The sequence below is a fragment of the Notolepis coatsorum genome (genome assembly GCF_963971535.1).
Source record: "Notolepis coatsorum genome assembly, chromosome: 12".
NCBI classification, from domain to species: domain Eukaryota; kingdom Metazoa; phylum Chordata; class Actinopteri; order Aulopiformes; family Paralepididae; genus Notolepis; species Notolepis coatsorum.
This window is the reverse complement of record NC_140176.1, coordinates 50,074,199-50,090,184: the sequence shown is the minus strand read 5'-3', so window position 1 is coordinate 50,090,184 and position 15,986 is coordinate 50,074,199. Positions and strand designations below refer to the sequence as shown.

General features: G+C 44.8%; 1 protein-coding gene across 1 annotated transcript in view; it reads left to right on the top strand.

Moving 5' to 3' along the window:
• vipr1b (vasoactive intestinal peptide receptor 1b) overlaps nucleotides 1-15,986 on the top strand; it is a gene marked incomplete at both ends in the record, with an annotated part of 453,408 nt that overhangs the window by 343,923 nt on the left and 93,499 nt on the right. Inside the window, one exon of the mRNA XM_084326164.1 lies at nucleotides 1,678-1,810. Coding sequence (XP_084182290.1) covers nucleotides 1,678-1,810 — 133 coding nt within the window. The remainder of the gene's footprint in view (nucleotides 1-1,677; nucleotides 1,811-15,986) is intronic.

Below are 15,986 nucleotides of genomic sequence, written 5' to 3'. Positions count from 1 at the left end.
TAATTCCCTAAGAGCCAGGTTGTATACTTGCTTCCTGCGTAACCAGAGATTGGACATTCAGTGTTGATTTGCCTACGAGTACTCATTTGCCTTACAAGTGCATTCAAATGATAAATGTAAGATAAATATTCTATGTACCTTTTGCTCCATTAAATATTTGATTATTACCTTTGACTGGAACCGATTTCATTGTGGAAAGTGTTCATCATATTTAGATATCGTGTACTGTATGGCCAGTAGTTAAAGTACATAAAGCGGTAGTGGTTTAATGATACCATACTTATCAATACAGTCAGGGAATTGTACCCCTCAGTTACAGGTATCGTTGGCGGTCGTCAGGCGTGGACCTCTATCATTGCCGGCGGTGTCCTCTTTTGTAGCTGGCAGGACGCTCCTCTGAGCTCCGGTGTCGCAGAGGAATTTGCAACCGGAGAGTGTGTCTCTAATGAAAAGCAGCCGGTTCGACATACCTGCGCTCACCGCTGCTACTGGGCGCAGGTGTCTGCGTTTATGCGTTATGACGAAAGTGCAAGGGGAACGGCATCTTGTCGCCCTCGCGCCGAAACGCGCATGGTAATAACACATGCCTGCGGCAGCGCTGCTCCTGTTCTTCCTCGCCCCTCCCCCCTGCGGCGTGTAACCGCGAGTCGAGGCTATTAGCCCTGGGGCAAAGTGTCGAGTGGCCAGGTAGAAGCGGTCTGCCTCTTCTGCCAAAGCACGGGGATCAGTAGTCGCTGTATTGGCAAGTGCCGTCTGCACGTGTGGCGGCATGTGCCTGAGAAACAGTTCGATAAACAGGAAATCAGGCCGTTCTGCACCCAGCAGGTTTAACATCATCTCCATGTGCTCCGAAGGTTTGCTGTCCCCCAAGCCTCGTATAGCCAGCAAGCGTCGGGCCCGCTCTGACTGTGACAACTCGAATATTCTGAGTAGGTGCGTCTTAAACGCCTCATATTTATTCCGGGCAGGCGGAGCTGTTATGAAGCCTACCGTCCTCGCCGCTGTAGTGCTCCCGAGGCTCGAGACGACGTGGTAATATCTCGCGGCGTCGTCGTCAACCCCTCATAGGGCGAACTGCGCCTCTGTTTGAGCGAACCACGCCGCAGCAGAATGCTCCCAAAACTCCGGCAATCGAAGAATAACGGCATCGTTTGCCATGTTCGGTTCGGTCCCTGATACTTCAGCGAGACCAATGTCGGGGTCACCAGTGTAGTGCCGAGAGATGGGAGTCGGAGACGGTAGCTCGAGGTAGAGCAAACAGCATTTATTTGTGAGACAAACACAACATGCTACTGCTACGTTGCTTGCAGTCAACTGACTTGTGGTGGCAGGTAGTGCCACCTCATATAATGTTCGGGCGGAACTCTTATTCCTAACAATAGTTTCGTGGGTGAATTATGTACAATTAACAATCACTACAAGGTATATAAATGCAAACTGGTAAAACGTTGGTGATTTATGGAATGGCCGTTGTTACTGTATGTGTCCAAAGCCCGAAATAAAAAATAACTGAACTGAACTGAACTGAAACTGAAAAAAATAAGGGGAAAAAATTAGGTATGGATGTAGTGCAAATATTTTGTAATAAATAGATAAAACTATGGTTTGTGTCCACGTGTCTCCTCCATGTGTCTCCTCATATTCTCTCTCTCTCTCACCCGTTCCTTACGTCCCTAGGAAGCTTCACTGCACCAGGAACTACATCCACATGCATCTGTTTGTGTCCTTCATCCTGAAGGCCATCGCCGTGTTCCTCAAGGACGTGGTCCTCTACGAGGTCGGAGAGGTGGACAACTGTTCCCCCGGATCCGTAAGTAATGCTACTTGCATGCTACATTTACATTTACATTTTAGTAATTTAGCTGACGCTTTCATCCAAAGAGACTTAGAAATTGTGAACAAGTCAGCAGGAGGGCTACATCTCTGGCAGCTAAGGGTCAGTGGCATTGTTCGTCAAATAGCGCATAGTAGTATAGACATTAGCAAGATAGTAGCATAGTAGTAAGGTACATAATAGTAAAAAGAAGGTTATTAAAAAAATAATAATAATAATAATAATTCAGATATTGTTTGAAGAGGTGCCCCTCTTTTCTTGATCCTCCAACCACTACTGTCACTTTCCTCACTGTGCTGTACATGTAGCTATGTTTCATTATACCGGTCAAATTTACGTTAACCGAGAGGAACTTGGGCCACCTACGAGCAATGTCATGTCATGTTACATTTATGTCAATACATTTGTGACTCGACACAGTCAAACCTGTCACGATTCCTCAAAAAAATCTAACTTTTAAAATGCAATGAGTGAGAAATTACGTTTTGAAAGCAAACAAAAACAAACTCTCCAGACAAATTAGACCATTTCAGCTAAAAGTATTTGATAAACAAGTGGTCTGGATTGCATGTTTAGTTTAGTCAATATATCAGCTTAGGCCCCAAAGCCCAGTGCTCAGTGCTTACACAGTGTCGAGTGGTTATCGATCCCCATTAGAGAATGGAATGACATTTACATTTAGTCATTTAGCTGACGATTTTAGTACGACAAGTCAGCTGAGTAATAATGTTCATCACACAATGCTGAAACTTGGGTGCTGCAGTGTTGAGTGCATAGTAGTAAAGACATATTAGTATAGTAGGAAGAGTGCATGATACTATAAGACAGTAAGAAGGTTAGTGTTCTTGTTTTCTTTTTTTTCTTTTTTAATGAGTGTTCTCTTAAGCCCTGCTCAAGATGAATTTACATTATGTTTTACCAGTGGTGCCACTTAATGAGCCTTTACCATTTATCCTATTCCAAGGATGTACCCTGGGTAAAGCTTATATTTCACATTTCAACATGGTCTAACAGTGAAAACTTAGAAAATATTGAATTAGTTCTGCGATAAAACAAAACTGTGTCGTATGATGAGCTCTGGCATTTGGTCGCATATTTTCTGTGGTAATGCAAGGCCGTTGGGCAATCCTGCTATTCACCCTGGCCATCAATGCTTACAGGGTCATTTATTCCGTTGTCAGCATCACGTCAAGCCATAATATTTACGTTGCTTCCGGCTTGGCTGGTCGTTCATACTAATACAATTGGCAGTATTAGGGGGTGGGAAAGCCGGTGGGTGGGGATTGGACGTTGTGGACAGCGACTCCTACAGGTCGGTTGGTGCGCTTGTACAGCAGAATCAGGAAGCAACGGGGGCAGCGTGAGCCTCCCACGCGTTACTCCTCGCCGCTGAGAGATCGCGCTGTACAGGTGAAAAGATGCGACGGCTGCCTCCTCGTGTACCGGAGGGAACACGTGATGCAAGGCTTCGTCCACATTGCAGCCGACCAGTGGGAGGCATGGTCTAACAACGTTCGAGACAGGGGAGGGTAGAATTGGATAATACGAAATTGGGATGGGAGAAAAATAGAAAAATGGGGAGAAAAAGTAGATAAAAAAAAAAAAGCCATAATATTTAAATCTCTCCCCTCAGCTTTATAACACCCATTGTCAAAAACACCGTTACATTGCAGCGTTGAGCCAGAGGCTAGAGGCCAGGGTTGGGCCTGGCTGGTTCCAGCATGCTTGTGGGAACCATTGGGTTGAAAGGAGCCAGCTGCTGTTATGAGGCCTCTGCAGAGCAGACACTGTAGGAACGGGCCCCCGTGCTACAGAGCAACTGGCATTTAGGAATGGGCCCCATGATACAGAGCAACTGTGTGTGTCTGCGTGCATGTGTGATTGATTGATTGATTGATTGATTGAAAATTGTATTAACAGATTGCAGAATGGGTACAATACAGTACAGCTCAATACACACAATTGTTAAGGGGATGCAGACCAGAGAAAGACTTTCGTCTTGTTTACATCAGGGTCCCCCATTTTCAATTTATCATAACATTTATGACATACACGACATACAAATATACAGTACTGTTTATTTACAGACAGAGTTTCTAAAAGAGAATATATACATTTGAGGGGGGTTTGGACATTTACCGGGGCCAGTTTCGAATTGCAGCCTCCCGTATGTGCTCTTTTAGAGCGGTTTTGAAGGTGGGTAGGGATTCACATTATTTTACGGCTGTGGGTAGGGCATTCCACATTGTTGTGGCATAATTGCAAAACGTGTTTAGTCCCTTGTTTGAGCAGAATCTGTGTGTGTGTGTGTGTGTGTGTGTGTGTGTGTGTGTGTGTGTGTGTGTGTGTGTGTGTGTGTGTGTGTGTGTGTGTGTGTGTGTGTGTGTGCGTGCGTGCGTGCGTGCCTGTGTGTGTTTGTGTTACATTTACATTTTTACATTTAGTCATTTAGTTGTCACTTTTATCCAAAGCGACTTACAAGTTCTGTACAACAAGTCAGCAGAGAGGGTACAACTCTGGCAGCTAAGGGTAAGTGACATTGTTCGTCAAACAGTGTAAAACTTGAGCGCTATAGTCTTGAGTGCATAGTAGTATAGACGTATTAGCATAGGTAGTAATATAGATGAGGTAGATTACTTAGTACCAAAGTGCATAATAGTAAATACAGAACGAAGGTTAGTATTTATATTCATATTTTTTTTTTAAATCAGATATTGATTGAAGAAGTGTCTTTTTAGTCAACAGCGTAAAATTGGGCAGGTTTCAGCTGTCCTGACTGTGGTGGGAAGTTCGTTCCACCATTGTGTAGCGAGGACAGAGAATAGCCTGCTTCTCTTTGAAGGAGCTTGGATAGGAGTGGGTCTGAGGCAGCCAGAAGATGCAGAGCGTAGGGGTCTTGAGGATGTTTAGTTAGAGACCATTCACCGGAGGTAGGAGGGAGCCGTTCCCCTCGCTGCACGGTATGCCAGGTCAAGGACCTTGAAGCGGATTTGTGTGGCAATGGGAAGCCAGTGCAGCTCTCTAAGATGTGGGGCTCATGTGTGCCGTGGGCTGGTGGTTACACTATAGTCCTTCTACAGTCTTTTACTGATTCTACTCTTCCACTGACACGTTCTGATGACATCAACAATGGCTACCGACAGCAGGGTATTGAAACCTGAATCCTCAATGACATCCTTTTAACCATGCCCCTCGTCTGGTCTAACAGTTTGGCCTACCAATTGGCGTTACATAACTTTTTTTAAACGGTGGTGACTAGATGCACTAGACTAGATTTGTGTCAGAAATCTAAATAGTGTCTATAGGGGTCTACAAGGCTTCTACAAAAAGCCATTGATTATCAATCATTGAACATTACTTAAAGGGATATTTCACCTCAGTAGAACATAAATCAGCAGGCTTATCTCCGTCTAAGGTCAACACCACCCTTCCTCCCAGGTGTTCCTCATTCACTTCCATTAATTTTGAGTCTAAGTCTAAATATAATACTTCTGAAGTATAAACAAACTATACAGCAATATTAATCTGTGTAACATGTTTTTTTCTGTGTCAAAGGTACTTGTACTTCTGAAGCTCTAATGAGCTAATGTTGACATTTTCAAATTATCAGTAAAATAGCTATTTCTCACCTGAGGTATAGTTTGACCAACTGTCAACTTTTCACAGGATGTTTAGAATCTCTCTTCCAGCAAGGCAACGATACACAGCACACTCAAACGTACAACAGATTGATCTGCTTTAATTTTTTAATGGTAATACAGTAAAGCTGTGAAGACGCATCAAATGCCAAAACAAACAGAAGTTCAGAAGTATGATATTTAGACTTGATCCTCAAAATGAATGGAAGTGAATCGGAAGCCTGACACCTGGGACGAATCTCGCTGGTTCCCGGCTGTATATGTACCGCTGCACTTTGTTCGCTTCATATCACAGCCAGGCAAATTAACATAGATTGAAATGAACTTTAGAGAGAAGCGCCTTTCTCAGACTCAAGGACACTGTACAAGGAAAGGATGGGGAATTTTTTTTTGAAAAAAATAAAAGATAAAAAAAGAAATTATGAATATATGTGTATAGTAACAACAAGAAAAAACAAATAAGATAAAAGAGATAAAAAAAAGGAAGCAAGGTGCTGTCCAATTGGATGAAGTGGTTGAAATTAAAAAACAAAACAAACAAACAACAAAACAAAACAACGGAATCTGTGGCTTAAAAGAGTCAGGGGTGGGCTACTTGGGAGCGGGGCCGTGTTACGTGAAGGCAAGTGTGAACAGGTGGGTCATTAAATTGTACTTACTCAGAGGCATTTTACATTACCTAAACATAAAATCCGGGCCACTTATTTGTCAAACACTTAACCTCTTAACTTGTTCAGCGGCGGGGATTAGCCGGGTCCCGTTGTAGCTATGCCACGCTTTAAAGATAGGAGTGCGTCACCTTGTTTGTAGAGCTATATCTATATTTTATATTATAGCTATGGAGACAATACTATAGTCATTTGACACTGACTTTCTTCCGTCGAACATGCAAAAAAGAGAAAAATGTTTCATGCATACATTTGCGCGTTATCCCGTGGTGAATATAAGTATAGTTTAGGAGTGATCCGGGATAATTCATGAAACGCTGAGTTATAGGGCGCTACGTGTATTCTACTATAAGCGTTGGCGTTTCTTGCCTGGACACGCTACTATTTCCAAATCAAATGTATATAATAGGTATTATGTTTCATTGTTTTTTTATGCTTTGATGGCCAGTAACGGCATTCGTGTTGAACACTTCAGAAGCCGATCAGCTGGATCGATATGAAAACATTGTTGGATCAAGCTGAAATTGATGTCAGATAGTCCTTACCTCTGGTCGGGGTTATTCCAAAAAGCATATTCCAATTGTCTGATCGCGATTTCCAGTATTGGTGTCCATCTGGTCCCGGACATAATTTGACACAACTTATGGATTGAGTGTGCCAGATGCGTTTCGAAGTGGTCGGATGAAGCGATTCACTCGGCTCCGTCTAAATATAGCGCCTGGAGACATTTGAGTGTAACACAGGGTCTGGAACAGGGTTTACTGCACTCTCGATACTGCCACCTGGCAGGATCTGGCCGGTACTGCACCCTCGGGGTCCCAGTATGCCTTTTAATGGCAACATACAGGTCTGTGACATTGAATAGAATATTAAAATAAAAATCGGAAAAGAAAACGGACCACGGCCAAACACGTATATAAACGCTGTTGGCGGGGAATGTGTTAAGGAAAACTCCAACATTTGGGGAAATTAGCTTATTTAACATCTTCCCTGGAGTTAGACAAGAAGATACATACCTTTTTTGTCTCTCTGCATGCATTAGGCTTAGGGAACGCCTGGACCGTTAGCCTAGCTTAGCTTCATCACTGGAAGTGGTTCCAGAGTTCCCTACAGTCACGAAATACACACTCCAAATACAATCAAAATACAACTCCAAAACGTTCCTGTAAACATGTTGTGACCTGTGTATTTACCACATATCCCAGTCACACAAGTCACACGAGTCTCCCAGCCACACAAGTCACACAAGTCTCCCAGTCACACAAGTCTCCCAGTCACACAAGTCTCCCAGTCACACAAGTCTCCCAGGAGACTTGTGTGACTTGGAGACTTGTGTGTCTGGGAGACTTGTGTGACTTGGAGACTTGTGTGACTGGGAGACTTGTGTGACTGGGAGACTTGTGTGTCTGGGAGACTTGTGTGACTGGGAGACTTGTGTAACTGGGAGACTTATAATAATAATAATAATACTTCGTTTTATATAGCGCCTTTCAGAGGACCCAAGGTCGCTTTACATAAGGGGGGGGGGGCGGGGGGAGATAACAAGTCAACAAACATAGTGGACAGACACAACACATACATATAAAGTGAGAAAGTTAGGGGTTGAAGGCCAGGTTGAAGAGGTGGGTTTTGAGCAGTTTTTTAAATGAGTCCAGAGTTGGGGTGGTGCGGAGTTCTGCGGGGAGGGAGTTCCAGAGGGTGGGAGCTGCCACACTGAAAGCTCTGTCCCCGAACGTCCGCAGTCTGGTTCGGGGGATGGAGAGCTGACCAGTGTCCGTGGATCGCAGGGACCGTGACTGAGTGTAGGGGTGGAGGAGGTCAGTGAGGTACTGAGGTGCCAGGGCGTGAAGGGATTTGTAGGTGAGCAGGAGGGTTTTGTAGGTGATGCGGGATTTGATGGGGAGCCAGTGGAGCTGGATGAGGATGGGGGTGATGTGCTGCCAGGGTTTGGTGCGGGTTAGAACCCTGGCAGCTGAATTTTTAACATACTGGAGCCTGTCCAGGGTTTTGCTTGGGACCCCGGACAGGACCCCGTTGCAGTAGTCCAGGCGGGAGGTGACGAAGGCGTGGATGAGGGTCTCAGCTGTGGTGTCGGAAAGTGATGGTCGGAGTCTGGAAATGTTTCGGAGGTGAAAGAAGGCGGATTTGGTGAGGGAATTTACATGGGATTGATAGGAAAGGGTGGAGTCCAGGATAACGCCCAGGTTGCGGACCTTAGGGGATGGGGAGATGGAGCAGCCGTCAATGTTGAGGGTGAGATCCCCAACCTTCCGGAGCAGGGCCTTGGGTGCCACAACCATGAGCTCGGTTTTATTGTTGTTGAGCTTGAGGAAATTTGATGACATCCAGGTTTTTATTTCGTGCAGGCAGTTGATAAGGGAGTGTGGGGGGAGATGGGTGGATGGTTTGGTGGAGAGGTAGAGTTGAGTGTCGTCGGCATAGGAGTGGAAGTTGAGGCCATGGCGGCGGATGATCTGACCAAGGGGGAGCATGTAGATGGTGAATAGGATTGGGCCAAGTACGGAGCCTTGTGGGACGCCTTGGTTGACTGGGGCCGGGGTGGAACTGGAGTCGCCGATGGTGATGAACTGTGTCCGGGTGGTGAGGTAGGATTGAAACCAGGAGAGTGCTGAGCCAGTGATGCCGAGGTTGTTGGATAGGCGGTTGAGGAGGATGGAGTGGGAGACTGTGTCGAATGCTGCAGAAAGGTCAAGGAGGATGAGGATGCTTATGTGGCCAGAGTCAGCTGCAAGGAGGAGGTCGTTGGTAATTTTGATGAGGGCGGTCTCTGTGCTGTGTTGAGTTCTGAAGCCGGATTGAAAAGGCTCATAGAGCTCATGGTTGGACATGTATTGTTGGAGTTGGGCGGCCACTGCTCTTTCCAAGATTTTGCTAAGGAAAGGAAGGTTGGAGATCGGACGGAAGTTGTTTAGCTCGTCTGGGTCGAGGCCGGGTTTCTTAATGATGGGGGTGACGGAGGCTGTTTTGAAGCAGGGGGGGACGAGACCAGATTCAAATGAGGAGTTGATGATGTTGACCATGGTGGGGCAGAGAGCAGGGAGGCAGATCTTGACCAGGGTGGTAGGCATGGGGTCAAGTGAGCAGGTGGAGGCTTTGGCTGAGGCTATGAGCTTGACAACTTGGGGACCATTTACCGGGGAGAAGGAGGAGAGGCTGCATTGGGGGGGGGGGCACCCAGGGGGAGGAGCAGGTGAGGGGGAGGAGGGGGGCACTGCTAGCTGCTGGTAGATGGTATTGACCTTGTCCTGGAAAAAGACATGGAACCTGGAGCAGAGGTCGTGGGCACCAGATGGGCGGGGGGGGTCGAGGGGGCGGAGTAGCCGGTTGATGGTGGAGAAGAGTGTCCTGGGGTGGTTTTGCTGGTTGCCGATGAGGGTGGAATAGTAGTTTGTTTTGGCCTTGATGAGAGCTAGCTTGTAGGCCTGCACGTGGTCCTTGTAGGCCTCGAGGTGGACAGTGAGTGACTTGTGTGACTTGTGTGACTGGGAGACTCGTGTGACTTGTGTGACTGGGAGACTTGTGTGACTTGGAGACTTGTGTGACTGGGAGACTCATGTGACTTGTGTGACTGGGAGACTTGTGTGACTGGGAGACTTGTGTGACTTGGAGACTTGTGTGACTGGGAGACTTGTGTGACTTGGAGACTTGTGTGACTGGGAGACTCGTGTGACTGGGAGACTTGTGTGACTGGGAGACTTGTGTGACTGGGAGACTCGTGTGACTTGTGTGACTTGGAGACTTGTGTGACTGGGAGACTTGTGTGACTTGGAGACTTGTGTGACTGGGAGACTCATGTGACTTGGAGACTTGTGTGACTGGGAGATTTGTGTCACTGGGAGACTTGTGTGACTTGGAGACTTGTGTGACTTGGAGACTTGTGTGATTGGGAGACTTATGTGACTGGGAGACTTGGAGACTTGTGTGACTGGGAGACTTGTGTGACTTGTGTGACTGGGAGACTCGTGTGACTTGTGTGACTTGGACACTTGTGTGACTTGTGTGACTTGGAGACTTGTGTGACTGGAAGACTTGTGTGACTGGGAGACTTGTGTGACTGGGAGACTCGTGTGACTTGTGTGACTTGGAGACTTGTGTGACTGGGAGACTTGTGTGACTGGGAGACGTGTGAGACTCATGTGACTTGTGTGACTGGGAGACATGGTAAATACACAGGTCACAACATGTTTACAGGAACGTTTTGGAGTTGTATTTTGATTGTATTTGGAGTGTGTATTTCGTGACTGTAGGGAACTCAGGTAAATGTCTGACCCACTTCCAGTGATGAAGCTAAGCTAGGCTAACGGTCCAGGCGTTCCCTAAGCCTAATGCATGCAGAAAGACGAAAAATGTATGTATCTTCTTGTCTAACTCCAGGGAAGATGTTAAATAAGCAAATTTCCCAAAATGTTGGAGCTTTCCTTTAAGCCCTAGACATACTTTCTAGGGTCATCTATGGATCTCTGGGAATGTATTCCCAGTGTCAGAAATATTGTGTCTCTTACTTGGCTTGAGTAAATTGTAATGAACCAAAGGATAATATAAACTAATTATTTCATCTTTGACAGTGAATACCATGCTAACATTGACCAGATGTAAAACATTTATTCAGCACCTTCTTGACATCAAGTGTACAGAAAATCTAAGCAAATTAATGAAGGGCAGATGATTTACAGGGGCATTTGTAGATACAGTACTGAATTTTGCCATCAGGACACATACCATTTAAAATATGAATATAGAACGTAGAATATCTGTTACGGTTTGTATGCAACCCCAATAGCACAACACAAGACAGGTATGAGAGTTAGCCAAAACCTGAGCATAATTTATTCACAAACAAAAAGCAGCACTGTCCCTTTAAGGGAGAACAAAAATACACTGGTGAATATTCTAGAGTCCATGACTGAAGTGAAAGTTCTGAGTCTGGTCTTGGACAGACTCACCAGAACACTGCCCACGGGCAACTCAGCAAACAGGGACCCACGAAAAAAGGAGTGAGAACATAGGAATCCTCCCGTGGAAGCATAGAGAGCGATGACGATGTCTCACGGAGAGAGAGTAAGGCAGTAGATGGCACGACGTCTCACCCCAGAGACGTGGCAGTAGATGGTAGTGTACAGAACGACCTGGCCATGAGTGGAAGGCAGTCGGCAGTACTTGTAGTCTCCCGACGAGCTGATTGCCAACCACTCTCAGGTGCGTGAGGTAGAATGTTCGGCATGCCCCCTCGTTGGGAAGCATGCAGTTCCTTACCCAGCCCTCACAATATCAAGCCTATAAATGACATTATTATGGCCAAGTCACACATCTATGGATTGGGCCAAATCTCCTCTTTCCAATGACAGAGTTCAATCTGAATTTAGTACCACCAGGTGCCCCTGACAAGGCAGCAAACACCATGAATGAACTGTAAGTACAGTTTCTTTCTTTTTTTTTTTCTTTTTTTTTTAAACAAACATATAGACAAACATGACAACACACGATAAGATATACAAGCATTATTAACAGTGCACATCCAATGAAATCACCATATAGTTAAATGTCTTATACAGGATATACCCCCAATACCTGCTATCTAATACCCTACACACATATGCTCTAGCTCGTACCCCCCCCTCCCGGACCCCCCATTGGATAATCCATCCATTATACCTCGCTCCTAACCAGACACTACCATTATATGCTAGCTTTTATTATCTCCACCACTTCTAACCACATTGTCATTTTGGATTCATTGAGACCCAAAATTCTAGCTGTAGATATTTCTTGATAAATCACATCGAGATATGTAATAATCCAGACCTTTCGGCAAATTTTTTCCGGTTGGAACCATCGTGATGCTATCAGCTTTTTAGCCACTGTGTTACCCGATAAAACCAATCTCTTTAGCTGTGAATTTACTGCATACTCAAAAACATCATTCAGCAGTAGTACAGAGGGGTGTACAGGTATATTCAGAGTTAAGAGATTTGATAATTGCTGGGTCACCTCTTTCCAGAATATTTTAACTGGTGGGCAGTCCCAGTACATGTGCATAAATGTCCCCTCGTCCCCATTTGTACATAAGGAGCATTTGGAGTCTTGTTTAAGACCCATTTTTTTCAGTCTTATAGGAGTCAAGTATGTCCTGTGAATATAGTTAAGATTTATTTGTTGATGGTCCGGGTTCCTTGATGTAAATCGAATATTTGCCCAGGCTTCTTGCCAATCAAAATCGCTTTCCAGGTCTGGTATATCCCTCCTCCAGACGGAGTCTAGGTGGAGGGTTTCATATGAGGACGTTAGTAATTGATGATAAAAATCTGAAACAAAACCTCTCGATGTCTCTCTTTCATAGAAGAATTTGTGGTATCTGTGGTGTTCAATTGGTATCTTTAATGGAACACCGTGAGACTTCAAACTTAACAATAACTGTGTGTAAAAAAAAATGTGTGGACTCTGTGAGATAAAAATTTTTGCGTATTTCTTCATAGCTACAGTAGTACAGTTACTTTTTTATAATGTAAATAGCTCCGCCATTTAGATTGCAACACAGTTTTTTTCTAGACGTTCACAAAAAGGTAAAGAAACAAACTACGTTCTATTTTATGGCAATAATGTTCAGGTTTGTTCGAACCGTGAGATATGATCCCGAAAATAACGTTAAAAAAAAGGTTCACACTGGAAGTCAGATGATTGACAGGGGCTGGAGTGCGCTGGGAAGTGTAGTTTTATGAAATGCGAAAGCCCATCGAAAGCCCTGGGTAGCTTCTTTCAAAAGACACTCACTTTTGGCTGTGCCATGTCCTTGCGTCAATATCCACCAGTTTCTGACTCAATGCGCTTAGATTTCTATAAACTCATGTATTCATATAACACCTAAAATCATTGGTAAACAAACGTAGGGCTGAAAATATACACTTTGACTGCTGTTTTGATGGGGTTAGTGTCTTTACTCTTTTACATTAACCCATTCAGTGCCAACCAAGAGTATAGTCGGGTTAACTCGCCATCACTTGAGTGCCAATCACAAGTATAGTCGGGTTTTAATTGTTATTTCTTTTATTAGCGATATCCATAAATTTTTCATCCATCCAGCCTGACGTTATCATTAGGAATGGCTCTGAGCTCGCAAAGGGCAAATACCGCCGCCTATCGTCTCCCGGATGGTATTGCACATCATTAGATTGGATTGGCTGGGACTGTGCATCAAAAAAATAAGTCCAGTCCAGGTTTTACTTCTTGGGCATGCAGCTGGATACTATTGCATTGACTGGGGGACTGGGAGCATCGTGGATCATTGTGTTTTGGACTATAATGTTGGATCAATGGACGCGAAAATGACAACGTGTTTTGTGTATTCCACTAAAGGGCTATTATCGTGTCTTTCTCTGGAATTACTAGAAATCTCCAAAACTATACTCGTATTCAAAACGGTATAAAGCGGAAATGTACTGATGAAAAAACAATCCGTTTCGTACATGTTGACTGCAAGCAAGTCATTGATAAGCGACGGGTGTATTAGACCCATAGCCATAATTTAAGATATAGTTTAAGTGTTTGCAAATATCCCCGTCCTCCCATTGATTAAAGTGGTGGCAATCTAGACCTAATTTGGTCATATGGGCGTGGCTCTGAATTAGTTAATTAACACATTGGACGCCATGGGTTATATCCATCAGTATAGCCAGTCTGCCACCGTTGAAAGCCTATGGAGATGTTTACCTTCTTTGCAGGGCAACATTTTATTGCTATATTGACATTACTATGGCCCATTCAACATCGATTATCTATCGTTCAGGATGTGGGAACGTTATATTTTTTCATTCATACATTGTTGTGTTACTAGCGTCGAGAATATAAGTATGTTTTTAATCTTTTCTGCTGTAATTCCAAAAACAGTAGTTATATAGAAGCATAATATAGATTATCGATTGGCGTTTCTTTCCTATACACGCTATATTAAAAAATTCAAATGTATATGATCGGTATACATTATGCTTCATCATGCGTGAAGGAAAGGGGGGGGGGGTTGTTTATAATTCCTTGATCGTCAGTAACGGCTTTATTTACTATGTGTTGATACGTTGATCAGATGGTTTGCAGTGAAATGAATAAACAATCGGGCTGAAAATAACGTTAGTGTCCTCTTACCGTGCGCCGATGAGACTGGAGGAGAAAGATCCCAATTATTTGACGCCGATCTCCTACATCCATTTCCGGTTTGTATGGCGCAATAAACGCCGAAATCATATCCATTATTAAGTTTAGAAAGTGATCCAAATGCACTATAGTGTTTGTCTGGAGTCCCTTAACAAGATGTGACTGCCGGAGGGATTTCCTCGACGCACCGATCGGCACTTCCGGTTTTGGCGAGAGTGTAACTCGCCCGACCATCCACCAGGCGGCGGTATTGAGGCGTTGCAATCTCATACAGGGTCCCGCTGGAGTCCAGAGGTTGGCTTGATGAATTATGAATGCCATGGCGAAAAAAAGAAATATTGATCCCACAAACGGTGTACGCCGTTGTTGGCGTTCAACGCATGGCGGGCAAAAACGGCGTAAGTCGTTTTTGGCGACCAATGTGTTAATACGGACTGTATTGATCTATTTATGCCGTGAAATTATTGTCGGCCCGGTACCGGACCGCTCAGGCTTAAGGGGTTAACCCCGAAGTGTTGTTGACATAGTCCAACTTCAAACATGTCAACAGAGTTTACTGGGGGCTGACATCTTGATTAGAACGTAAACATTTTTATTTTCACTCCAAGTCACATTCGATTCAGCTCCTAGTAAACAGACAGACTCCGTTGGAATTTTTAGAAGTTGGACCATTTCAACTACTTTTGGTGATCGGAGACACCATCTTGTCACAGCTGAGCGTGTTGAACCCAATATGCAGACACAGAGACAATGCAGACAGGTCTTGGCATAACCAAAAAGTCTGGTATTTTATTATAAAAATGTTCGGGTAGCCCAGGCAGAGGTAGGTCATAAACAAAGGAGGTATTCGTACAGTCCAGGGGGCATATGTGGACCAGGGTAGTAAGACAGGCGTGGGGTCGTAAACACGGAATCGGATACTCAGACGGTCTGAGAAGTAAGCAAGGAGCGGGGATGATCCCGCCTCTCCTTTTTCTTCTTCTTTCTACCTGTCTGGACCGCTTACAACTAACGGAAGGATTAATTTAGTCTATCCGGGCCCATTTCACCATAGCTCAGCATGTCAAATGGAAATCAATCCCTGCTTCAAGTCTCTGTCAGTTTCCCTGCCGGTCAGATACTCGCTTAGATGAGCTGTCTGAAGCTTTACCTCCAGGCGCCAAATGGAGGGAGGGAAGGGGGGGGGCCCATCTGGCATCATTGATTGTACAGTATTTCGTAATGTGCTGTGTCGGTTTCACACACATCAAGGTACTAAGACTCACCACACCAAGATAAACCTTTGGGAGAGAGAGACGTCAGAACCTGCTGTTGGTTTTACAAACGTCATAGTATGGATGGGGATATGGTTCCACGCACGATATTGGGGTTCACAGTTCAATACGACCGTGAAACTTCCAAAATATACCTTAAACTTTACTGAGCATCACCATCTGAACTGTGGGAATAATCACATATGTGACTCGGCGTCACCAAACCCGACTTAGTCTGGCGAGATACAAGCGTCAGAAAATGCGAAGATGTGGCGGCTAGGTGGTGTAGTGGGCAAGGCGCTCGCCACCAATGCAGGAGACGCTGGGTTCGAGCCCAGCTCTTCGCATTGCTATCAGCTTGGCTGGTCGTTCATACTAATACAATTGGCAGTATTAGGGGGTGGGAAGCTGATGGGTGGGGATCGGACGT